At 42.4% G+C, this 19153-nt stretch overlaps 2 protein-coding genes across 3 annotated transcripts in view; one reads left to right on the forward strand and one right to left on the reverse strand.

Annotated features, from left to right (window-relative positions):
• MIX23 (mitochondrial matrix import factor 23) overlaps window positions 1-19153 on the reverse strand; it is a 263993-nt gene that overhangs the window by 190701 nt on the left and 54139 nt on the right. The window lies entirely within an intron of this gene.
• On the forward strand, window positions 64-9868 carry DTX3L (deltex E3 ubiquitin ligase 3L). Its single transcript, XM_055568385.1, has 5 exons — window positions 64-299; window positions 1319-1524; window positions 4698-6233; window positions 6637-6854; window positions 7716-9868. Exons 1-5 carry the CDS (start codon window positions 110-112, stop codon window positions 7783-7785), a joined length of 2220 nt encoding a protein of 739 aa, XP_055424360.1. The 5' UTR covers window positions 64-109; the 3' UTR covers window positions 7786-9868.

Raw genomic sequence — 19153 nt, forward strand, 5'->3', positions numbered from 1 at the left:
AAAGCGAAACTGAAACTTTGCGCCCCAGGGCGGCAGGGCGGAGGCACCTCGCCCCGGCCCAGCCCAGCTGCGTCGCCGCCACTCGCGGCGCCATCCCCGAGCGACAGCCATGGCTTCGAGCCTCTGCCCGCCGTCCCCGCTGCTCGTGCGGGCGTCCCATCCCTGCACGCGCCTCCAATGGAAGCTGGAAAAGTACTTCCAGAGCCGGGAATCGGGCGGCGGCGAGTGCACCGTCCTGGCCCTGGACCCCAGCGACCCCAACTCGAACACCTTCCGGGTGCAGTTCAACAAAAGGGCGGGTGAGCTGAGGGCTGGGGCTGGGTGGCAACCGCCGTCCCTGGAGGGGCCCCCCGGGCGTTCCATGCAGACCCAGTTCAAGCTTATCTAGGACAGAGGGTGGGAGAAAGTCTGGTACCGTTTGGTGGGAGCCAGGAAGTGGGGGCTCCTGCTGACAGACGCAACCCCAAGGCAGAGGACACAGCGCAGAAGTGCCCAGTCTCTGACCTGGCTGATACCTGTCGGTGTCCCGGTGTTGACAGAACACCCGTGCCGCCCCAGACCCCTCTGTCACTTAGGTATTTCACTTTGATGTTTTTCATCATTATTCCATTGATTTGTTTTTTAGAATTGCAAGAGTTATAGATACTAAGAAAAGGGGAGAAAATAATAAAGAAGAAAACACCCAGAGAAAAACAATGCGAATATTTTGGTGTATTTCCTCCTGGCTTTTTCCTCTGAGTGTCAGCAAACATATATGTAGTTATAAACCTGAATCTACTCTTTGATTCCTGCTCTTCTCACTTGATTTATGATGAGCATTATTCCATGACATTGAAATGGGAAACTGGTGACAGTTTCAGGAATGTGACTTTTAATGAGTGGATGATATTCCATTAGCATTAAGCTTTCCTTTCTACAGTATAACTTAAGCTGCCTTCTTTAGAGTTTTGGGACTTCCCTGCTGACTCAGCTGGTAAAGAATCCACCTGCAATGCAGGAGATCCTGGTTTGATTCCTGGGTCAGGAAGATTCCCCTGGAGAAGGGAAAGGCTACCCACTCCAGTATTCTGGCCTGGAGAATTCCATGAACTGTATGGTCCATGGGATGGCAAAAAGTTGGACATGACTGAATGACTTTCTTTTTTTTTTGGAGTTTTGAATAGGCTCCTCACGCTCTGGTTAACCCACCATTCCAGGACGCAGGGAGCAGCCCTTACTGTGAGGGTGCTGGGGCAAGGTACAGATGCATGAGTAAGAGGGCTATTTGAAATTGCTCTCATTTCTATGTGTATGTGTATATTTAATGTCTCCACCAAAGGTAAGGATGGCGTGTTGAAAAAAGGAAAGCACCAAATTGTGGTTGACAACCAACCTGTGACTATTTTCCTGGAACCCAATGAAAATGCAGAAGAGAAGAAGACCACAATGTCTTCTTCAACACAGCCACAAAAAGGGGCAAGGCACGGTGAGAAGCCTCCAAATGTAAAGGACGTTCATAATGCTGTGGACTCCTGTCTCCCGAAGGTGGGTATTGAAGGGAGCTATGTATGTTCCTGCAACTTCCTCTCCAGTCCAAGGACCATTTGCTGAGGATTTATTATGAGCCTGGCACTGTTGTAGACATTGGGAGACAGCTGTGCTTAGTTGCTCAGTCGTATCAGGCTGTTTGTGACCCTATGGATTGTACCCTGCCAGGCTCCTCTGTCTGTAGGGATTCTCCAGGCTAGAATACTGTAGTGGGTGGCCATGCCCTCCTCCAGGGGATCTTCCCAACCCAGGGATCGAACCCAGGTCTCCCGCATCGCAGGTAGATTCTGTACCATCTGAGCCACCAGGGAAGCTGAGAGGTACACAGAGGTGAACACAACAGACAGGTCCCTGCTGGGAATGGAGAAGTACATAGACAATAAGCAAGTAAACAAAATAACTAAAGTCATTTCAGAGAGTGATATGTGCTAAGAAGAAAATAAGGGGTTTTGCCTTAGAGAGTGACAGGGCTTAGGCAAGGAAAGAGAAGGAGTTTGTGGTATTTCTGACCAGAAGTCACTGAGGAGATGACCTTTGGCTTGAGAATTGAATGATGAGAAGGGACCAGCCATGCAGAGACATTTGACAAATCAGAATCAACTGCCTGCTATGTGCCAGGCACTGTCACAGGAGCCAAAGGTACAGCCAGGAACAAGGTCCCCCTGCCCTCAGGGACCTTACATTCTAGGGAACCAGATAATAATGGTAATCATATAGATAGGGAATAAAATATCTACCAGTGATAAATGTCTGCTAGGAAGAAGAACAAAGCAGAATCTGTTGTTGTTTAGTCACTCAGTCGTGTCCGACTCTTTGCAACCCCATGGTCTGTACCCCACCAGGCTCCTCTGTCCATGGGATTTTCCCAGCAAAATCCCATGGAATGGGTTGCCATGCCCTCCTCCAGGGGATCTTCCAGACCCGGGGACTGAACCTGCATCTCCTGCATTGGCAGGCGGATTCTTTACCACTGAGCCTCCAGGGAAGCCCATAAAGCAGGATCAGATCAGATCAGATCAGTCGCTCAGTTGTGTCTGACTCTTTGCGACCCCATGAATCGCAGCACGCCAGGCCTCCCTGTCCATCACCAACTCCCGGAGTTCACTCAGACTCATGTCCATCAAATCAGTGATGCCATCCAGCCATCTCATCCTCTGTCGTCCCCTTCTCCTCCTGCCCCCAATCCCTCCCAGCATCAGAGTCTTTTCCAATGAGTCAACTCTTCGCATGAGGTGGCCAAAGTACTGGAGTTTCAGCTTTAGCATCATTCCTTCCAAAGAAACCCCAGGGCTGATCTCCTTCAGAATGGACTGGTTGGATCTCCTTGCAGTCCAAGGGACTCTCAAGAGTCTTCTCCAACACCACAGTTCAAAAGCATCAATTCTTTGGCGCTCAGCCTTCTTCACAGTCCAACTCTCACATCCATACATGACCACAGGAAAAACCATAGCCTAGACTAGACGAACCTTTGTTGGCAAAGTAATGTCTCTGCTTTTGAATATGCCATCTAGGTTGGTCATAACTTTCCTTCCAAGGAGTAAGCGTCTTTTAATTTCATGGCTGCAGTCACCATCTGTAGTGATTTTGGAGCCCAGAAAAATAAAGTCTGACACTGTTTCCACTGTTTCCCCATCGGATAAATGATAGTAAAGGACTACTATTTTAAATAGGATATCGGGAAAAAAACCTCTCAAATGAGGTGACTTCTGAGTAGAGACACGAACAAAGTAAGGGAGCTAGCTAAGTGGATTTCTAAGGAAAAAAGATTTTAGGCAGAGGGGAAATAACAAGTGTAAAGCTGACACAGCCACCCCCACCCCCAACACACCCAGACAGGAGCTTACATCCCGAGCCCAGAAGCTTCAAGGAGGGAGGCCAGTGTGGCTGGAGGGCAGAAAACAAGAGAGCGAGAGAGGACCTTGAAGAGGTAGCAGAAGTCTGGTCTTTGAGGGATGAAGGTCAGGACTTCGGATTTCAACTTAGATATTAGGAGAATCCTTAGGTAGTTTTGAGCAGGAGGGTGGAGTGAGCTGATTCACATTTCTCATGGATCCCTCTGACTGCTGTGTGGAGGGCTGAATCTAGGAAAATGCGGAAGTGGAAGCTCAGAGTCCAGTTAGGAGGGGCTGTAGTGAGCCAGGTGCCAGATGACATTGGCTTGGACTCTGGGTGGTCCTGATGGAGGTGTGAGAAGTAGCTGGATTCAGGAAACATTTTGAAGGAAGATCTAGAGGAAAAGTGTTACATGAGGAGGGAACAGCTTATGCAAAGACTTTGAGGGAGAACAAAACATTAAACAAAATCTTGCTTTTATATTATGTTCAATTTGCCACTGTCCCTTTTTTTTTTTTTTTTTTGCCTAATCTGGGGTTTCTCTCATATTTGAGTTTCTAAAGGCCATGGTTTAAAGGGACTAGCAACATTGCATGCAGTTAGGGGGCTAGTTTTTTTGTTTGTTTGTTTGTTTTTTTAAGGAGGAGCATAGGAGAGAAAAAACAATAATAGGAAAAAACTTCATCCTCACATGTATGGCCCCCTCCTAGGCTCACATCCTTTAGTCAGAAACATAGCAATTTACCAAGAAAATGAAGTGCCTACCTACCCTCCTTCCCTGGTGGCTCAGAGGTTAAAGTGTCTGCCTCTAATGCAGGAGACCCGGGTTCGATCCCTGGGTCAGGAAGATCCCCTGGAGAAGGAAATGGCAACCCACTCCAGTATTCTTGCCCGGAGAATCCCATGGACGGAGGAGCCTGTCCACGGGGTCCCAAAGAGTCGGACACGACTGAGCGACTTCACTTTTTCACTCACTTCACCTACCTTCCACCTGACTCATCAAGGTCAAACCAACAGTGGCAGCTCTAGAATCCAGACTTATTGTCCTTGGAATTTTTAAAAATGTTAATGCCCAGATTCTACATTTACATCACAATCTCTGAAGATGGGCCTGGGCCTCAGCTTTTTTTCCTCCCTGGGCGATTCCAGCGTGCAAACAGGGCTGGCTATTTTATCAGGGCAAGAGTGCCTCTGGGATGCAGTACGTTGCCTGCTCTGCAGAAAGGAATTGAAAGAAGTCGTCGTGGTTATTTCTCTCATCTCTAGACATTCTACTGAGAGGAGAACATAGACCTGGATGTTTAATATATTTTATTTGTTCTCTTTTAAAATTTCAGATCTTTCTTACTGTCACGGCAGAACTGAACTGTCAACTGTTCTCTAAAGAGCAAAGGGACCTCATCACTGTGCACTGCCCCAACGTCAAACGAGTGAAGGACCATGATGGAACTGAGAAAATCTGTGGTAACTTCAGAGATATTGAAAAAGTACATGGCTTCTTAAGTGAACAGCTCCTGGAAAGGGAGCAGAAACATGAATCTTCCACTTTGACATCAGAGAGGGAGCCACTCAGTCAGCAGGACAGGAACAGCTGTGTTTCTCCCTTCGAACCAGAAAGCAGGTCGGAAGAAAAAAGCTGCCGTTTTGAAGTTCCCTTGGCTTTCTTTGAATACTTTACACACTCCTGCCCTGATAAAATAGCCTCCATAGAGAAAAGATTTGGTACAAAAATAAAAAGTCAGGCAAGTTCTCCGAATATGGTCTATTTAGACTTCACCTCCAGTCGATCAGGTGACCTCGAAGCAGCTCACAAGAATTTTGTTGGAGAATTTCAGAAGCGTGTAGAGACTCTGAAGCAGGAATGTGTTGCCCTAGCAGACATTAAGCAGGCAACCAAAATCAAGGAGGAGTTAAATCACCAGTTTGCAAAGCTCCTCATAAAGGAGAAAGGAAGAGAATTAACTCTCCTTGGGACCACAGATGACATTTCAGCTGCCAAAGATTTTCTTGACTCAAAGAATTTTGAAAGTCTTGTCAAGCCACCTGTGAAAATATTGACTCCTAAGCACATGATGAAGGGAATTGAGGTTGATACCGCTCACTATAAGCTTTTAGAAGCAGAATTATCCCAGGAGATATCAAAGATAGAAAAAAAGTACAACACTCAAAGTAACATTTTGGGGATAAATCAGAAAACCTGCATTCAATTTGAACCCAAAACCAAGGATTTGGATCTATCCATACATGCTTATTCAAGTTTCATCGACACCTATCAACATGTCTCTTGTCAGATTACGAGAGAAGTTCTTTGGCTGAAACTTTTGGGCAAGGAGACAAAACACTTATATGGGACAAAGTTCTCTGATGATTTTAGGAAAAGGCATCCAGATATACACATTGTGCTAAATCGAGAGTCAATGACTTTGATTGGGTTGCCGAATCATCTTACAAAGGCAAAACAGTATGTCTTAAACAAATGTGGGGTGTCTCCATCAGCTACAGAGAAATGGAATGAAACACTCATGGACACTGATAGTCATAATTCAAAAACAGCTCCACCAACATTGCAGCACCCCGCCAGTTCTGAGGTGTCAGAAGTGAATGAGGAACAGGACACGTGTGCCATCTGTTTGAGCACTATTAGCAACAAACAAGTGCTCTCAAAGTGCAAGCATAAATTCTGCAGCCCTTGTATCCAGAAAGCCTTCTCATATAAGCCAGCCTGTCCTGTGTGCCAGACTTCCTATGGTGTCCAGAAAGGGAATCAGCCAGATGGAAGAATGAGTATCGTTGTTGTAAGAAGTTCACTTCCAGGTTATGAATCCTGTGGCACCATTGAAATTACTTATGATATTGAAGGAGGCATACAGACAGTAAGTGTTTCTGAGTTCCATGAATTTCTTTCCAGTAAACTGAGATTATCAGAGCAACAGGGACTGTTCTATTACCAATTGGCAGAAGATTTCCCAGACAGTTAAATGCTTATTTATAAAGTTCACTTTGTAAGTAGTAAAAAGTACTTTGTTTACTTATAACAGGTATCTTTCTTGTCTATTAAGGCAGAGAAGGGATGGGTGGTGATTGTGCGTTGGAAGGAGGATTGTATTCCCAGAATGAATTTGGGGAAAGAGGAGAAATATGAATTATCTGGGGAATATGAGCAGACCTTCAGTGCTCTTGTTTTTTGTTTGCTCTATCTGCATATGAACACATCTACACATGTAGTGAAATTTAGACATGGATGTTTTCATGTGACATTTTCTTGCCTTCATACAGAAAGAACACCCAAACCCAGGGGAGAGATTTTCTGGAATACGGCGAACTGCATACTTGCCTGATAACAAGGAAGGAAACGAGGTTTTGCGTCTGCTTCGTAGGGCCTTTGACCAAAAACTGATTTTCACAGTGGGGGAGTCTCGAACATTAGGAGTCTCAGGTGTCATTACATGGAATGATATCCACCACAAAACGTCCAGGACTGGAGGATCACAAAGGTGAGAACCTTTTGAAACAGAATGGCTGCTAAATAGAATTTAGAGGTCATAAAACATGGCAATTTGAAGATGTGACTGTAAAGAGACAGTTTATATCAGTGAGACTGGATGCAGTATTTTGACAGATGCTAATCAGGGATGATAATCTCAAAGACAGAAAGACTGGTTCCCATGACCTTCTACCTTCCAACCACAAAGTATCATACAGTTCATAAATTTTGCATCAAACGGCAGTGGATCTTCAGAATGCAAGATAAATGGTATCCAAGGTGATTTAATTTGGTATAATTTTAATACTCCACATCTATTTGAAGGGTAGAGCCTAGGAATGTCACTGTGCCTCCTTTTAAGATCACCCTTTCTTCTACCCTCCTCTCCTATGAGTCCAGTAGAGATCCTAAATTCACTTGATTAATAGAACTCTAGAAAAGTCTTAGTTAATGGTAATGGAAGTTGTATCATGGGCAATCCAATTGCTCTTTATGAAATTCAGATAGAATAACTCAGACCCTTAGTATTCAAAAGGGAATATATCCTGACTTAATTTCCCAAATTTGAAAATCTTCCTATAGCAAAATGATTACCCTCCATAGAAATATAGTATATTATAACTTTATGAGAATCATTGCTTAACCATGAGCTGAAATTAAAGTCTTGTTAGAAGGCAGATCCTGGGCAGGTAGCTAGACCTATTCACCAGCTAAATGATTCATCTCAGCACACTTACAAATGATTATCAGTCATTGGCCTTCAGGATGGTTTGTAAATATCCGCAACTCTGAATGTTAATGCCAAGGACCTACTGTACAGATTTTTTAAAAAACATCTGTGGTGAAGCTAAGGGCATGTTTTCTTCTGCAGGTATGGTTATCCTGATCCTGACTATCTGAAACGTGTCAAACAAGAGCTGAAAGATAAAGGAATTGAGTAAAAAGACTGTATTAAAAGGGTGTCTTGAGCCAAGCTTCCAAAAGGCACAGTTGAAGTAGAGTAAATTCTAATCTAAATCCTTGTGTAAAAACACCTTAAACATTTTTTCATCTCAAGAAGTGGTTTGTATATGCAAGGTTGTCATTTCTGGAGTGTTACATTTTATGGATGAAAAAAGCCCCAGAGATCTTTGTAATTTTGCTGCAGAGGTATTGCACCTCATTCACATGTCATCATTGTTGGGGTTACAGGGGTGAAGTGCTGTGAATTTGCAATCACCTTCTGTGTTGTTCAGCTGAAGTACTCGATGCCAATTGATCCTCCTTTTATTGCTATCTCTGTGATAGTCCTTTAGTTTGGTTTGTTTGCCCTTTAAACTCTATCCTAAGAGTAAAATCCTAATCTGAATGGAGGCAGGGGAGGGGAGGGAGGCTTTGGTTGTGAAAAATTAGAGAACCACATTCCTCTCCCTATCCCGTGGCCAGGACAGAAATTGAGCAACCTTTGGTAATAAATGGAATCTCTCTCTTTAAGTTGCTCAGTCATGTCCACCTCTTTGCAACCCATGGACTATAGCCCTCCAGGCCCCTCTGCTCATGGGATTTTCCAGGCAAGAATACTGAAGTGGGCTGCCATTTCCTTCTCCAAGGGATCTTCCTGACCCAGGGTTCAAGCCTGGATCTCCTGCACTGCAGGCAGATTTACCATCTGAGCCACCAGTGTTTGGGACACAGAACCTAGTGTATAGTTGATGCTTAATAAATTTTTGCTGCCTGACTCAAGTTGGTAATAACCCAGCAGAGGAATATATATTCCCTAAATCTTTGGCAGAGCTCTTTGGCTTTGGAAGCCATTTCTGCAGTCCTCACCACTTATTGGGGAAAATGAGTTTGTTACTCCAGAACTCATGGCCTCTGAACTCCGACTGGCCAAACTTTGTCCTTGCTCCCTGCTGATCCTTCTAATCTGCCAAATGGTGTGCACTTCCCCTGCCATAGTAATGCTACACATCTCTGAGCATTTTTTCTCTCTGGATATTATTGTACTTTTATATTACCCTACTTTGAGTTTTAACAGATAAATCACAAAAATGTCCGTAGACTATAATTTTCTCAGTAACTGTAGCCCCCACAGCACTTTCTCCTTCCTTTTGCTAAGTCCCACCATGTCTTGCTTTCTCCCTTAAATTATTTCTCCCTCATAATGACTGGACAGAGAAAAGGCTCGAGTTGCGCCTACTGTAAGGAATGTCAACATGCCAAAATTTACTTCTAAATGGTTTTCCAGCTCACAAGTTTTAATAGCAAAATATCTCATTATCCATGTTCCAGTCTTTTTCCAAAAATGATGAATGAGATGCTGTTTTCTTAAAAATACATGCATACAATTTTTTGGTCAGACAGTAATAGTTGACATTGTGTATTCATTTTGTCCCCTTTATAAGAACTTTGTATCTGGGCTATTGATACTATTAGTATCCCCATTTTATGACTGAGAAAGCTGATGTGCAGAAAAGGTAAGTGCCTTGACAAAGGTCCCATAATAAGTAGCGGTGCTGTAATTTGAAGGAGTTAGGGTGACTCCAAGGCTTTTGTGCCCAGAGTTGTACTGCCTCCTATAGGGGTCTTCTCCTCCATGGAGAAGCCTGAGGAGTTCCCATTATTCTGAGCTTCTCTCAGAAATGGATTCCTGCATAGTACTCAAAGTAGATTTCCTCTGAGGAAGTCCTATTTGAAAAATTTTAAACCCCAAAATTTTAAATTTTGTTCAGAGAGTTGAGGAAATTTAAGGTAAATGGTATATATATCAGATTAGATGTTTCAAATCAGATTAGATGTTTAGTTTTTGGTGATTCATTAAAGTCTTCGAGTTATAATTAGTTGTTTTGTGTCTATGGGTATTTTAGTTAAATTTGCTTCAAAAAAGAAAAGTTTGGTTCCTGCTAAGATCTGGATCCTTGATTGCAACGTGTGTGCAAGTTTCATAGTGTGAGTGGTTGTCGAGCCTTTGGATTACTGCTTTTGCTCTGTGGAAGGTATTATTATCAGTATTTGCTATAAATAAAGTTATTTCCATTTTAGGAACATATTGTCTGTGTTCTTTTCCATTTCCTTTTTCTTTGTCCTAAGGTTGAGATTCTGGGTGTTTGCTGTGATACATTCAGTGTGCAGCATACCACTTGGGCAGATGCCTTTGCTTGGTTTTGTGTATGTATGCTCAGTCGCTTCAGTCACATTCAACTCTTTGTGACCTATGGATCGTAGCCCACCCAGCTCCTCTGTCCGTGGGATTCTCCAGACAATACTGGAGTGGGTTGCTATGCCTTCCACCAGGGGATCTTCGAGACCCAGGCATTGAGCCCATATCTCCTGTGTCTCCTGCATTGCAGGCAGTTTCTTTACCCACTGAGCCACCTGGGAAGCCCAGTTGTGTGTGTAGCTGTTGCTAAGTAGTATCACAATAGACTTAACTACTATTAACTTCACTGCTGCCATGTTCAGCTGTAAAAATCACATTTCTTATTTTTCCTCCTTAACACATAGGTTACTACAAAAGTAAAAGTCGGCTGCAGGTGTCACCTCTTCTCTCCTAAGAAAGCATACATGGTAACCTATCAGAGTACACTTGTCCCTCCTTGCTCCAACAGTTTTCGTTTCACCTTTCCAGCATTAAAACTGCATTACCCAGATGGCTCACTGCTGCTGCTGCTGCTGCTGCTGCTAAGTCACTTCAGTTGTGTCCGACTCTGTGCGACCCCATAGACGGCAGCCCACCAGGCTTCCCCGTCCCTGGGATTCTCCAGGCAAGAACACTGGAGTGGGTTGCCATTTCCTTCTCCAATGCATGAAAGTGAAAAGTGAAAGTGAAGTCTCTCAGTCATGTCCAACTCGAGCGACCCCATGGACTGCAGCCTACCAGGCTTCTCCGTCCATGGGATTTCCCAGGCAAAAGTACTGGAGTGGGGTGTCACTGATGGCTCACTAGGCACTGGCAAATCAAGACACATTTGTCTCCAAAGGAAAAAAAGAGAATTATGAGTAATATTGAGATATTTGATGTTTCCCTGAAGACGGTTTCTGCACAATTTCAGTGTGTGGGATTTTCCCCTAAGCAATCCAACACCAGCTGAGTGTCCTTCAATTCAACTCAAATCTGACACTATCTGGAGATAGCATAAGATTCCACAGGTAAGGGCCCAGTCTCACAAAACTGTCCTCCCTTTCAGGAGCCAATTACAAGTCTAGATTGTTCCTGTGCTTCTGACTAAATGGCTATAAAATCAGAGGTTCCCACGACCCCCTCCTTGGGCTCAATTAATTTGCTAGAGTGGCTCACTGAAGTCAGGAATCCAGGTTACTCACTAGATTACTGTTTACCATAAAATGATATAACTCAGGAACAGCCAGATGGAAGAGATTTTGTTGTTCAGTCACTTCAGATCAGATCAGATCCGTCACTTAGTCGTGTTCGACTCTTTGCGACCCCATGAATCGCAGCACGCCAGGCCTCCCTGTCCATCACCAACTCCCAGAGTTCGCTCAGACTCACGTCCATCGAGTCCGTGATGCCATCCAGCCATCTCATACTCTGTCGTCCCCTTCTCCTCCTGCCCTCAATCCCTCCCAGCATCAGAGTCTTTTCCAATGAGTCAACTCTTCACATGAGGTGGCCAAAGTACTGGAGTTTCAGCTTTAGCATCATTCCTTCCAAAGAAATCCCAGGGCTGATTTCCTTCAGAATGGACTGGTTGGATCTCCTTGCAGTCCAAGGGACTCTCAAGAGTCTTCTCCAACACCACAGTTCAAAAGCATCAATTCTTCACTTAGTCATGTCCAATTCTTTGCGACCCCAAGGACAGCAGCACTCCAGGCTCCTCTGTCCTTCACCATCTCCTAGAGTTTGTTCAAACTTATGTCCATTGTGTTGATGGAAGAGATGCATATGGGGAAAGGTCATGGAACTTCCATGCCCTCTCTAGGTGCACCACAAAACTGAGCAGAACACCATAGGGTCCTCTTGAGTACAAAAGCCTTTTCATGTCCCCCATTTCTTGTTTGTAGGGCAAACATTTCAGCCTCCCAGATCTTCCCTGTGTTCCAAAGGGAAGGGTCAAACAGTTGCTAATTAGAGTGAGGGGATGCAGAAACGAAAGGAGGTCAAGAAACAGTTGTGCAGTGATGGTCAGGGTCCTGATTCCTCCTCAAGGGATACACATAAGAATCTGATACATACCTCTATCCACAAAATAATCAACAATCTATAATAGGAATAGAAAAGAGTTTTATTTGAACCAAACTGTGGAATATAGCCCAGAATACAACCCCTCAGATAACACTGAGACTTGCTCAGGAGAAGCATGGTTTTCAGGACATAAATTTAAAATGGTATCTCTCCTCGCCTGTCTACCAGGAAGAACAAAGCTTAATCACTGGAAACAACTTTAGACCCATAGCAGCCTAGAGATGGTACTGGAAAAATCTCATAATAAATTCTACTAACTGGTCTTTGTCTACCACTAGTTTTCCCATGCATTTGCCCTCCCATGATTTGCTGCCCATAGAGACTCAAGGTCCTTTCCCTTTGACTTATTACTCCTCTAAAAATTTATTGTTCTTTTGCTAAGATGCTGTATAAGCTCAAGTTCTAACCAAATCTTTGAAATTCTCATCTCTGGGTACTCCCATGTGTTACGTGTGTGATGCACATGTTAATAAACTTCTGTTTGCTTTCTCTTGTTAATCTGTATTTCATCAGGCCTATTTACAGGGCTACAGGCAGAGAACCTCAAATGGGTAGAGGAAGAGATTTTTCCTCCCCTAATAGAAATATGTCAAATAAGTAAATTTTAAAGGTGTTAGCTAAAGCTCCTGTGTGTACTTGTAAGCTTAGTTGCTCAGTCATGTCTGACTCCTTGCAATTCCATGGACTATAGCCTGCCAGGCTCCTTGGTCCATAGGATTCTCCAGGCAAGAATACTGGAGCGGGTTGCCATTCCCTTCTCCAGGGGATCTTCCGGACCTTGGGATCAAACTCAGGTCTCCTGCATTGCAGGTAGATTCTTTACCATCTGAGCCACTACGGAAGCCCAAAGCTCCTACAGTATGTATACAAATGTATATAATAGACATATATAAGTGTGTGTGTGTATATGTGTACAATATAAATACATGGTATATAAATGTATCAAGCCAAGCAAATATAACACTGTACACCTTAAACTTATACAATGTTGTTGGTCGATTATATCTCAATTTAACTTTTTTTTTTTTTTTGGTTTTAAAATATAAGAAGGTGGACTTCCCTGGCAATCCAGTGGTTAAGAATCTGTGTTTTCAAAGCAAATTTGATTGGGTAATCAATATGGGTTTGATTGGGTAACTAAGACCCCACATGCTGCATGGCACAGCCAAAAATAAATAAATAAAATATAGGAAAAAACAATGAAAACGTTTAAGGTGAAATGAACTTTTTTTCAAGTGCGATGGATTAGCCAGTGACAGCCAGCACTCATACCTAAAACAAACAGAAAATTGAAACACAATAGAGAAATCGTTTGTTTTAAGGTAAAAGAGAGCTGCTAAGTCAAGAAGAACTGGAGAGGCTGAGACCCCAGAAAGGGAGAATTTTGAAGAGGGGGTGCTGAATTTTGCAGCCACTGCACCCAGGTGTTAGTTGCTGATTCTGGGCATGGGCCCGAGGCTGATAATTCCATGTCTCACATCCAGGGAAGACCACTGCTGGGAAACAGACCAGCAGACCTATGGGAGATCTGGGAGGTTCCTTTAGGGCATCTGTTAAATTCTGGGTATGCATGAATCAAGAGCTCTTAAAACAGAAGCAGAAAGCCTCTGAAGCAGAACAGAGTCTTCCAAAATCTTGTGAGACAAGGATTAGAATTCTGGACTCACCAGGGAGATTTCTGCTGAAAATCCTGAAAAGACAGGAGCAAAACTGAGGTAGACTGAGCCTTACCAGGGCGCAACTCAATCTCAACTCAGCCTAGGACATTATTGGATTCAGGTGACCTGCCACTGATTAGAAACAAAATGCTTCATAGAATTAATGTAATTTTGGCTTTATGTTGAAATACAAATGGAAAAGAATATCAAAGAGTATTCTAGATTCAAAAGGACTTATGAGAAGAATTTATCCTAGCAGACATTGAAATCTATCAGCAACCAATTTGACACTCTTGGTATAAGAAAATATCAGTAATGAGAATATTAAAAAGACTCACACTTTCCCCAATACTCTCCAAAAAATTCCAGGTGGAATGAAAGTTAAATACTTAAAAGCCAAAACAAATACACTCTCATGAATGTGAACAGACTAGCACTAGGGGAAATCACTTTTTGACTTTTGATGCAATAGAAATGAAAAAAAGATGGACAGGTTCATTACTTAGATAGTTTTAGCTTTGATGGAATGAACATCAACAAAGCTAAGATCTTAAAAATCCAGAGAAATGGAGAAAATGTTTGCACACAAACACAGAAGTTCAATAACTGAGAAGAATAAAGAGTGCATATAAATGGGCAAAAATACTAACTGCCCATCAAACAAATGATTAAAATTCAATCATACAAGAAGAAACATGATCTTAAATCATGATTTTAAAACTACACAGCCAACTTTGTTGGTAAAATAGCTGTAAAATGCACCTACTGTGAAGTTTCATTCTGTACCTAAAAATAGAACAAGAAAAACCTCTGAAAAGTGATAAAACTCAAAGCCTGCAAGGCTTGAGGAAAGCAGATATCATGCATTAAGGACAGCAATGTAAAGAAAGCCAGTCTTTCTGAAGGGTAAAATGGCACTTTATTGAAATAATCATGAATATGTTCCAGCACCCCATCCCACTAAGTAATGAGATTTATCCTGAAGAAATAATGTTTAACAAAAAAACAAAGTAGACATATACAATGTTTGTTTTATGATATTAAAATACCAAAAGAAGTGAAGATCCCAACAGTGCTGAAATATAGAAACTATTTGTGGTATATCAAAATAACATATATACTCTAGTGATACACTGAAGATATAAATATGATGCAGGAAATAGAAGACATTTGGTTAAATCATGTTACATTAGAGCTTCCCTGGTGGCTCAGAGGATATGGACAGAGGAGCCTGGCGGGCTACAGTCCGAGGGGTCGCAAAGAGTCAGACACGACTGAAGGACTTCACGCACACACACATTACATTAAAGGAATAATACCAAATTATGTATGTGCTGTGTGTTAAGTTACTTCAGTCATGTATTGAACCCACATCTCCTTCACTGGCAGACAGATTCTTTACCAGTGAGCCACCTGGGAAGCCCAACTAAATGTTGATTCTTGTCATTTTCCTTGTAAGTTTTCTGGAATGTGCATGGAAACAGGATCTCTTGGGCAGGATACAACACCAGCTAAGAAAGAAACAAAGGAAGCTCAATTGCTTTTCAGCTCAAAAGAAGGTTTGGTGTATGCAGTGGCTTTAAAATATGTTGACAAGTTCTTATAAATACTCCTCCTATAAGGGAGTGGAATCTATTTCTCCTTTCCTTGAATGTGAGATGGCTTTAGAGACTCACTTTGACTTGTTTCTAATGAATAGAATGTTGGATAGCAGACACTGCATAACTTGAGGGCTAAGTCATAAAAATTGGTACAACATTGGTCTCTCTCTTCTCTCTTTCTCTTTCCCTCCTTGTCTGTCTCCACATGCCTTAGGAGCTAAACTGCCACGTTAGAAGTCCAGTGATCCTGAAGCTGCCAGGCTGGAGAGACCACGTAATGAGACCACGTGTTCATGGTGATGCCAGAGGAGCCTCAGTTTTTTTAGTTGTCCCAGCCTAGGGACCAGACCTGTGTGAATCAAACAGCCTTTGAGATGACTCCAGCCTCACCCACAGTCTGACTGCAATCATATCACAGACCTTGATGAAGACTGTCTACCTGAGTCCAGAATCTTGCGAGATGATAGTAACAAGTGATCGTCATTGTTTTATTTATCACTATATATTGGGGAGGGTTATCAAACAGCAAAAGATAACTAGAATAATGTACTCAGCACTCACTGTGCCAAGAATTTTTTAAAGTTAGGTTCATTGCTGAATATAAAAATAGAATAATTTTGTAGCCACACTGCACAGGTTGTGGGATCTTAGTTTCCTGACCAGGGGTTGAACCTGGGCACTCAGAAGTGAAAGTGCTGAGTCCTAACCTCTGGACCACCTGGTAATTCCCAAGAGAGTAATATAGACTGAAATTTTTTTACATTCCTGCCTTGATTTCACTGGTTATGTCAATTAGGGAAGATGGATATGGAAGATAGAGATTTTTTATTTATTTTAATTCAGGTGTATAACTGACTAACAGAAATAAAAAATGTACCAAACCTCTTCCATGGAACAAAGACTTCTAGAATGTAAGGGTTTTAACATACACACCTTCTTATATGTTGACGAACTCACAATACTGTACTTTCAGACCAATGATAATGTAATACCCAAATATCTTGAATTTGATACTGCAAGGAGGAAGGACACCACAGATTTCTTCAGAAGGCTGTCTAGTTGGGCTATGAAAGACATTGGATTGATTGAGCAGACGGCTCTTGTTCCCAGTTGCTGATCTGCCTTCATTCAATGGAATTGACAAGATGCTTCAAAATGTCATACCCAATTATGTATGTGTGGGTGTGTGTGTGTGTGTTAGTCGCTCAGTTTTGTCTGACTCTTTGTGACCCCATAGACTGGTGAGGCTCCTCTGTCCATGTAATTCTCCAGACAAGAATACTGGAGTGGGTTGCCATCCCCTTTGCCAGAGGAATCCCAGTCTCCTGTGTTGCAGGCAGATTCTTTACCGAGCCACCAGGGAAGTAAATGGCAACCCAGTCCAGTACTCTTGTCTGGTGAATTCCATGGACAGCTGAGCCTGGCAGGCCACAGTCCATGGGGTCGCAAAGAGTCAGACATGACTGACACTACTACTGCTTACTTCTGTCTGATGGTCTACACCTGTAAACTGCAGTTCTCAATTACATGCTTTCCTTATTTAAAGCCAGAAGTAGCCATATTTACTCATTAAGTTAAGTGAATGAAAACTTTGTGATTTATCAAGAAGACAAAGAATAGACTTTTAAGGGCTAAAATCCACTATTAGCCATTTGCATATAACTGATACAATCTTGGAGCAAGAGCTGGTAACCATTATTTCCAGTGCATTTTCTTCTTTCTTTCTTCTTCTTCTTCTTTTTTTTTTCAGCCACACTTTTTGGCTTGTGGGATCTTAGTTCCCTAACCATGGATTGAACCCAGGTCCAGTGGTGAAAGCAACAAGTGTCAACCTCTGGACCAGCCAGTGTATTTTCTAGGGAGCCCAAGAAGGAAGCCTTCACCTCACCTCTCCTCATCACCCTCTCCCTACCTTCTCCATCAAACAAAGGATGGGATGCAGCTCAAGCAGTGCTTAGTGGGAAAATTATAACATAACATTAGTGCTTATAATAAAAAAGGAAGGGTCTCAAGTCAATGGTATAAATTTCTGTCTTAAGAAACTAGAAAAAGAGCAAGTTAAACCTTGCTCTTTAAACAAACCAAAGAAAGACAATAATAGAGATAAAAGAAGAAATCAATGCAATAAAAAATATAGAAAGAGTAGAAGGAAAAAATCAATAAATCTGTAAGCCAGTTCTTTGAAAATATCAATAAATTAATAGCCTTTCTTTTTACTATTTAACAGCATAATTTAAACATATGAAGTCAGACAGTATGTGATACTGGTTATATATTCATCTTTTTATCCTATATAACCCTGAAAATAAATTTTACTGGCAAGTACTATTAAATTTATTTTTTAAAGATGAAAAAACCGAGGATTTGTAGATTTTTATTAATTTGTCCAAGGTCACATAGCTGGTAAAATACAGAATAAGTCTTTAACCCAAGTCTGTCTGACCCAGGTCTCAATTATCATATTGCCCTAACTATCAATATCTTGAAGAGGATACAAGGGTGTCTATCCAGACACCATTTTAGGAATGACTAAGCTTTCTCTCAATTGCTAGAAACATCTGCCGCTGACAGGTCACAGCTGCATCCCTCACTGGAAGTTCAGCTGAGCCTGCAGAGAACTGCCTCTGCCAAGACTAGGTGATGTTTTCAGGTGTAGGCAACTGAATATAAAACTAAAAGAAGTTTTAACAACAAGGACATTTACTGACTCAGTAAGAAATCTGGAGGTAGGTGGTTCTAGGGCTGATTCTGTACCTCAATTACGCCGTCAAGGATCTGGACTCTTTCTCTCTCTCCAATTTGCCATTCTCGGTGTTTCTGAGGCGTTGGCCTTCATGGTTACAAAATGGCTGCAGTATCTCCCATCAACATATCCCAACTGATTACATCCCCAAAAATGTAAGGGATTCCCTTACAGGGATTTCCCATTGTGTCTCTATATAAGGAGGGGGAAAAAAGTATTTTCTAGAAGCAGAATTCCCTTTCTATCTCTTTGCCTAGAACTGGATAAAATGGTCATCCCTAAACCAATTCTATGGGAAGGGAATAAGATGAGTAAAATTGACTTAGCCCAACCATGAGTCAAGTGTGTGTCTGAAAGGGCATTTGCTTTACCTAAGCACTTGGCTCCTAACAAGGAAGGGGAGACTGCCTCTGAGAAAGCAGCCAACCTACTCAAAACATCTGTAATGCTTAGCAAGGACTAACTAAATTAAAGTGGTTTTAGTATAAGACAAAATGGACTTCAAGGCAATGAGAATTAATAAAGGAGGAAGAACAGCACACATTAATGACAAAAAGAAACACTTTACTTGGATGATATAAAGTCTTGAATTGATATACCCTTAAATTAAGCAAAAGCAAAAGAAGATAAGGGAAAAGTGGCAAAATTACAAGGGGAAGTTAACATATCACCCACCACATGAGAGATCCCATTTCCCCCTCACACCCTCACTATCACACTTTGCTATTTGGACCACATAAGTTTGAACTGTGGTGTTGGAGAAGACTCTTGAGAGTCCCTTGGACTGCAAGGAGATCAAACCAGTCAATCTTAAAGGAAATCAGTCCTGGATATTCATTGGAAGTGTTAGGTACTTAGAATAGGGAAATGGGGTCCAAAATGGTGGTGGCTAAAGACAAGGAAGGGAAAAGCCCGCAAAAATAGAACACAGGAAGGTCAAAGAAAGGTCCGAGGACCGGAGTGAGGACTTCAGGTAGAACATCACTCCTGGCTAAGCCCAATTTGCATAGGGCAGGCCCAGGGGGAAGAAAAACATATATAAAAAGATGAGCCAAAGGGCTCCCCCTGCCCCCCCACCGTGTGCTTGCGCTCTTTTTCTTTCTCTCCCTCTCCCTCTCTCTCTCT

This window comes from Bubalus kerabau, chromosome 2, assembly GCF_029407905.1.
Source record: "Bubalus kerabau isolate K-KA32 ecotype Philippines breed swamp buffalo chromosome 2, PCC_UOA_SB_1v2, whole genome shotgun sequence".
Lineage (NCBI taxonomy): Eukaryota > Metazoa > Chordata > Mammalia > Artiodactyla > Bovidae > Bubalus > Bubalus kerabau.